Source organism: Triticum urartu, chromosome 4, assembly GCF_003073215.2.
Source record: "Triticum urartu cultivar G1812 chromosome 4, Tu2.1, whole genome shotgun sequence".
In the NCBI taxonomy this organism is placed as follows: Eukaryota; Viridiplantae; Streptophyta; class Magnoliopsida; order Poales; family Poaceae; genus Triticum; species Triticum urartu.
The window spans coordinates 152,872,074-152,878,552 of NC_053025.1; the positions used below are offsets into that span (position 1 = coordinate 152,872,074).

Below are 6,479 nucleotides of genomic sequence, written 5' to 3' on the forward strand. Positions count from 1 at the left end.
TAGCACCCAAAGTGTTCCTCCGGTAAACGGGAGTTGCATAATCTCATAGTTATAGGAACATGTATAAGTCATGAAGAAAGCTATAGCAACATACTAAACGATCGGGTGCTAAGCTAATGGAATGGGTCATGTCAATCAGATCATTCAACTAATGATGTGATCCCATTAATCAAATAACAACTCTTTGTTCGTGGTTAGGAAACATAACCATCTTTGATTAACGAGCTAGTCAAGTAGAGGCATACTAGTGACACTCTGTTTGTCTATGTACTCACACATGTATTATGTTTCCGGTTAATACAATTCTAGCATGAATAATAAACATTTATCATGAAATAAGGAAATAAATAATAACTTTATTATTGCCTCTAGGGCATATTTCCTTCACCAGGCACCTGCCCGAGCGCGAGAAACTCCCTGCCGCCACCTTCCTTGGCTGTGTTCAAGGCCTGCCCGGCGCCAGCCTCTTGCAGCGCCGAGGAATGGATAGGACGCGGGGAAGCCTAGCGGTGGCGGCGCGAGATCGCCCCCGTGTCGCCCTACCGGGGCGGCGTGGGGGACCTTCCGTCACATGGCCGTTTAGCTAGGCAATCGTTTAGGTGTTTTCCTTGATAAACTCCAGCAGCTCCTTTTTCATTTCTTCTTTTCTTGCACTCATCTTTTTATGTGATGCATTCCTCTTTGAGGGTGTTCTTATAAGGCTAGTCATAGCGGGAGTAACATAGGTAGTAACATACTCCCTTCTTTCCGGTTTATAAGGCTCAATTCAAAAATCTCACCAATCAAGGTAGATGATGAGTGGTGGAATATTTTGTAGTTTGCAAAAGCACCTAATTAATGCTCTTATTTTCCTTAAAAAATTATGTTTACGAATGCATTAATTGCAATGCATGCATGCATAAAGTGCATGCATTGGTCAGTTTTCTCTTAATACTTGCATGCAATGATTTAATGCATTTTGAAGTCCGAACATGTGATAGGGAACAACCAAATTGAGCCTTATAAATGAAAAAACTAAAATTTTGAGATAAGCCTTATAAACCGGAAAGGAGGGAGTAGATGTCACGTAAGCAAAAACGGTGATATGGCAAGTAGTTAACGAGGAGAGTGGCAAATAAAGTAACATAATATGTTACCATCACATAGCGTTTTTCAATGCATAATGAGTCTACAAAATAATATGTATGTTGCTAGTCTAAGTTACACTCCACTATGACTAGCCTATGCCCTTTCTAATCAAATTCATTGATTTGGTAGCTCCCCTACCAACATTGATTTTTTTTTTTTTTTGCTCTCCTCCGATGGCAAGGCACCACGCCGCGCCATGTGTTCAACCCAGAGCCTCCCATATTCGGCCAGTGACACCCGGTGTCTGCTCTTAACCCCGGTTCGTCCTTTTCACCAAAGCAGTGGAACCCGTCGCACTTCCCAAAGAAAATGTGATGTGAGCTATACTATAGTAGTAGTGCTCCACTACCACTTGTGTGTAAGCGTGCTCGGCGTCTGTTTCGCTTCCCACTAGCAGTAACCTTCCTCGAGGCGCAAGGTGGAGCAGTACGACGGAGGAGCGATCAAAATCAAAAGCAAACATGACGAACAAGAAGCCTACTTGGTCCTCCTCGGCGTCCGCCTGCTCCGGGGGCTCCCGCATTGGGCTACCCTGCGCGGTGGCGAACCAGAAGAAGAAGAAGAGGGCCAGGAGCGACGCCGTCGTTGTCCCGGCGAGGGGGTCATCCGTGTACAGAGGCGTGAGCAGGTGAGCATGCACTTCTTTCTCCCCTTCTTGGTTTCATCCGGGTGGCGATCTTTGTGTTTGATTTCTGATCGAGATGTGCGCCATTGGTGGTGGTGTAGGCACTGCGCCTCGGGAAAGTACGAGGTGCACCTGTGGGACAGGCATTACCGGAGCACGGCTGAGAACAGGAGAGGCAGGCAAGGTGAGAGACACCCAGCCTTGGCTGGATCAAATCCCTTTCTTTCAGACCAGCTAGCTACCTCATTTTGCTCTATTTTGATCGTCACTTTAATTTATTCTTGCCACTTCGATGTTCTTTGATGTGCTAGCTAGCTGACGTTCTTGGTCTTTGACTAATTTGTGTTGCAATCTTGTGTTCGTCTGCCTCGGGACACGTGTGGTGAACTGGTGGTGATACGCATCCATGTCTCACCGCTTCTACTATTAGTTTATTTGGGTGAGTCAAGAAAGATCCTTTCGCTTCTTGAAAAGAAACGCTCACATACTTCTCAATGCCATGATTGACACCAACATCTAGATTGCATTGTCCCTCGCCGCTTAAGGCGCATGGTTTCGTTAAGATCACTGCTTACTCTTGTTTCTTGGCAGGAGCTTATGACACCGAAGAGGCTGCAGCTCGCACCTATGATCTCGCGGCGCTCAAGTACTGGGGTGCACAGTGCGGCGGCCTCCTCCTTAACTTCCCGGTAAGTTGTGTCTTGTCATATCATATGTCAGTACTAGTCAATACGAATACCTGTACTACTCAGCTGGCCGCTATAATTCTGTTCGACATGAGAGGACTGCCCTGCGATCGTTGCTGCAGGTGGACACGTACAAGGACGAGCTGGAGAGGATGCAACGCGTGACCAGAGAGGAGTACGTGGCCATACTCAGGCGCGACAGCAGTGGCTTCACCAGAGGCGCCTCCAAGTACAGGGGAGTAGCAAAGTATGTATGCACTCACGCCTTCCTCGAGGAGAGATTATCCTCGATCAGATCAACCACATTGACACTGCAATGACATGCCATGAGTGATCTTGCTGACATGAAGTAACTTATTGGCACTGCAGGCATCACAAGAAGGGCCGGTGGGAGGCGAGGATAGGCTGCGGTAGCGGCAGCGGCAGCGGCGGCGGCAAGAGATACCTCTACTTGGGGATATTCAGTGTGTTCTCTATCGTTCTGTCCTTGCAAGTTCGCTCTACTAGTAGTACGTTTCTGTGGCTCATCTCAAGAAACGGCACTCTGAATCTGCATGCAGTTACCCAGGAAGAGGCGGCCCGGGCCTACGACCTCGCGGCGATACAACTCCGGGGCCTCGCCGCGGTCACCAACTTCGACGTCGATTCCTACTACGTGGACCAGCAGCTGCAGCCGCCCCTCTGCAAGGTCGACCCAGACCCTGAACCGGCAGGGCAACTGCTGCTGCCCAAGGTCGAGCCCAAGGAGGAAGAGCCCGAGCCCGGGCCAGTGCTCCGGGACGACGTGGACGACGTCGACTGCGCCATCGCCGAGGTACTGCAGGCGCTCTGCATGGACCGCGCCGACTTCGAGGCCAGGTACCCGCCCCGCGGCGCGCCCGGATGGTGGCCGTCTGACGACGACTTGCGCGAGCTGCCGGCTGACGTGGGCTTCGAGGACGACATCGAGAGCGTGCTCTTCGACGCGCCGCCCGCCGCCTGAGTTTTGGTCTCCTGTCCTGCGCAGCCGCCAGCCCGCCATGCCCAGCTCGCAGGATGGTGATGGACGTGAGCTGTTTGTGCCGGTGCATTGCATGCGTGTCCGTGTCTCAGCCTCTCAGGCATGTAGGTAGGTAGTACACGCGGTAAATAGCTGTGGGCAATGGCGAAGTGTGGTTAATTTTGGGGTGGCAGCGGCGTCATGGCCGGCCGGTAACCGCCTTGTAGCATGTGAAAGTGGGACAACTGGTGAAGGCTCCAGCATTTGGCAGTGAAACTTTGGGAATGGCTAGGGGACAGTAGACTGAACTTAAATTTAGAATCCGAGTCACTCGAGTTGTTCCTAGCCGTTGGATGAAAAAGCAACCGTCAGATCTTCGTCTCTCTGAAAATATTGTTCATGGTCGTCCTCCTCGCGACCTTTATCTGAACCGCCCTCAACCGCCAGCCTAACCGCCTGTTTCCACTATTTGTGGCCGGCTGCACTTCCGTGACCGCCTTGTCTACCCGCCCTCCCCTCAAGTGTCGTGTTGCCGCCATTCATGGCCAGCGCTCTAACCCCGGCGATGAATCGTTTTTTTTTTCTTTTGACGAACTAGCACTGCCCTCTAACCCCGGCGATGAAGCTTTCTTTTTACGAACTAGCACCGCTCTCTAACCCTGGCGATGATCCTTTTGCACGTCAAGCATTATCGTTCAAATCCACATGGTATGTGCGTCCCCGTCCAAAGGAGAAATGAGAACAGGACAATTTCTTTTGAAATGCGGTCTGTCAGAGCCTGATTCATTAAAAAGATAGAATAAAGTTGCCCGGTTAATTAACAAAAATCCAAGCAAAAACCGTTACGACAAGCCCACACAGAAGGGCAAGCGGCCACCCTGGCACCAACAAGACCGCAAACACCGCTGAAAAGAGGACACCATCGAGGTAGCCTACAATGTCATTGTCATCACCTCTCCTCGAGCAGGTGACTCCGACTTCGCCGTTAACGACCCATCAAGACCCCTCTGAACGAACAACACACGAGGACCTCATCAGCCATAGCCAAACAATCGACTGTAGACGTCGAGGACAAGCAGCTTCGATTTTGCTGATGCGCTTCACTGGAGAAAGTTGCAAGCCTTGCACCGACTTGGTCCAGTTCAACCTCCGAAGAGCGCCGTCCAATGAAACCACCCTCATGGAGTCACTGTTAACGCATAGGCCCGCCACACGCAGGTCCAACTTCTCTGTCACATGGAGAAACAAACATATGCACACCCATTGGCAAACGAAACCGTCGACATTAGAAGGTCAAGCCGCGACCCAGCTCCACACACCATCATCGTCGTCGCCGCACAGTCGCAACGCCAACCACTCACATCACCTGTTGGGAACCTACCAACCATGATGTTGAGCGCGTCCAGCCCAAGAAAAGCGCGGAGAAGAATCACCGGTCTCCAAAGCAACGTCCCAAAGGGGGAAACGCTGCGGGGACGAGGTCGTTTCCCGACCCAGATGGGTCTAGACTTTCGTCCGAAGAACCAGATTCAGGAATGAAGCGTGTCCAAGAAGCTCCACGGCAACGCCTTCAATAAGGAAACGACGTCCGTAGACGCCGCCACCGCCGGCCGGCGAGAGCCGGGCAAACTTTCGCTCGAAGCAGACTTGACAAGCACATCCCCACGCCACCGATGAATAAGCACTGACGGCCCGCAAGCCCACTGGCCCACACACCTCCTGTCGATGACGGCGTCACCACCACGCAGGACAAATGCCGCATATGTAAGTTGGTATATGTATATATCCATGTGTGATCGGTGATATGAGAATCGAAAATGCTAAACCTACGTAAACTCCTATGGAGGGTTGCGTAACTTGCCAAATCCTAATTCTAATCGCCCCCCTGATTTTCAGTGGGGCGGGGCCCTTCACCCCCTCTTCCAATCCTAATCTTACAAGTCAGCCTGTATGTGAAACAATTACGTAACCCTTCGTGGCTCTAGCATTACTGTATGAGAATCCCACATTCTCACATAAGACGTGGACACAGAAATCTAATACTGGTAAGTTTCTTTCGTAACCAGAAAGGACACGGAAATAACACCAAGAAAGAAGAGAAGACTAGTTAGGCTGGTCATAGTGGGGAGTAACTTATACTAGTGTCATGCATATGATACTAGTCTAAATTACTACCTTCATAGTGCAAAGTAACATATTAGTAGTGTCATATGTGACTTTATTTAATGGCTTGTAGACTCATCTTGTCTTGGAAAGCGCTATGTTACAGTAACATATTATGTTACCACTTCTCATTAACTACATGTCACATAAGTAAAAATTTCTCGAAGTGCGCTATGTTACTAGTACCTAAGTTACTCCCACTATGACTAGCCTTAGTGCTTCTGTCACGTCATTTGACCTTGACCTTGTCTTTTCATAACATAGAGACGAGGAAACAAAGGGGATTTGAACAGCAGATTCCTCCATCGAATTCTATGGACTGACGAACGATATTGATTAATTTTGTAAATGCTACTCGTAACTGATTAGTGTTCAGTAGTTTTCTTGCGAGGCAGTTGAGAACCTGATTTTTCTCTCCCTTAATTAAGCTCTAGATAGCTACTACCATGTGGCTATGCCATGCCGTGCACACCACACCCAGCGCGTCGGCGCCGTCGATTGCTGTTTCACATCGCGGCGGTGCTGGCCGGCCGTTGACGTCCGCGTTGCCGAGCTTCATTATTCGCCATCTCATATCCATTCATCCACGTGCTGTCATTAATGTTGGGTTGTTTCGTGTTGCATGGGAGCATTTGACCCTTGGACATGATATCGTGGTGCTTAATTAATTGACTCAAGGAATTGAGGTCGACGCATGCACCATACTAGCACCTCCATGATCGATGATAAACTTCTGCAAGGGACCTGCACGCGTACAAAACACGGAGGATCCAAATGTGTGTGCTGCACAAAAATGACGCGGAAACTAAGGCGTCGTTGCTGACACACTTCTCCATCGCTGCCAACCTGTTGTCTTGTGTTCGCTCGCCGCGTATATATATATACACCCACCATATTA

At 49.8% G+C, this 6,479-nt stretch overlaps 1 protein-coding gene across 1 annotated transcript; it reads left to right on the forward strand.

Annotated features, from left to right (window-relative positions):
- Window positions 1-1,589: 1,589 nt before the first annotated feature.
- On the forward strand, window positions 1,590-3,655 carry LOC125553716 (AP2-like ethylene-responsive transcription factor At1g16060). Its single transcript, XM_048717450.1, has 5 exons — window positions 1,590-1,756; window positions 1,855-1,937; window positions 2,345-2,442; window positions 2,562-2,686; window positions 2,809-3,655. The coding sequence occupies exons 1-5, from the start codon at window positions 1,590-1,592 to the stop codon at window positions 3,419-3,421; spliced, it is 1,086 nt and encodes a 361-aa protein (XP_048573407.1). The 3' UTR covers window positions 3,422-3,655.
- Window positions 3,656-6,479: the final 2,824 nt, after the last annotated feature.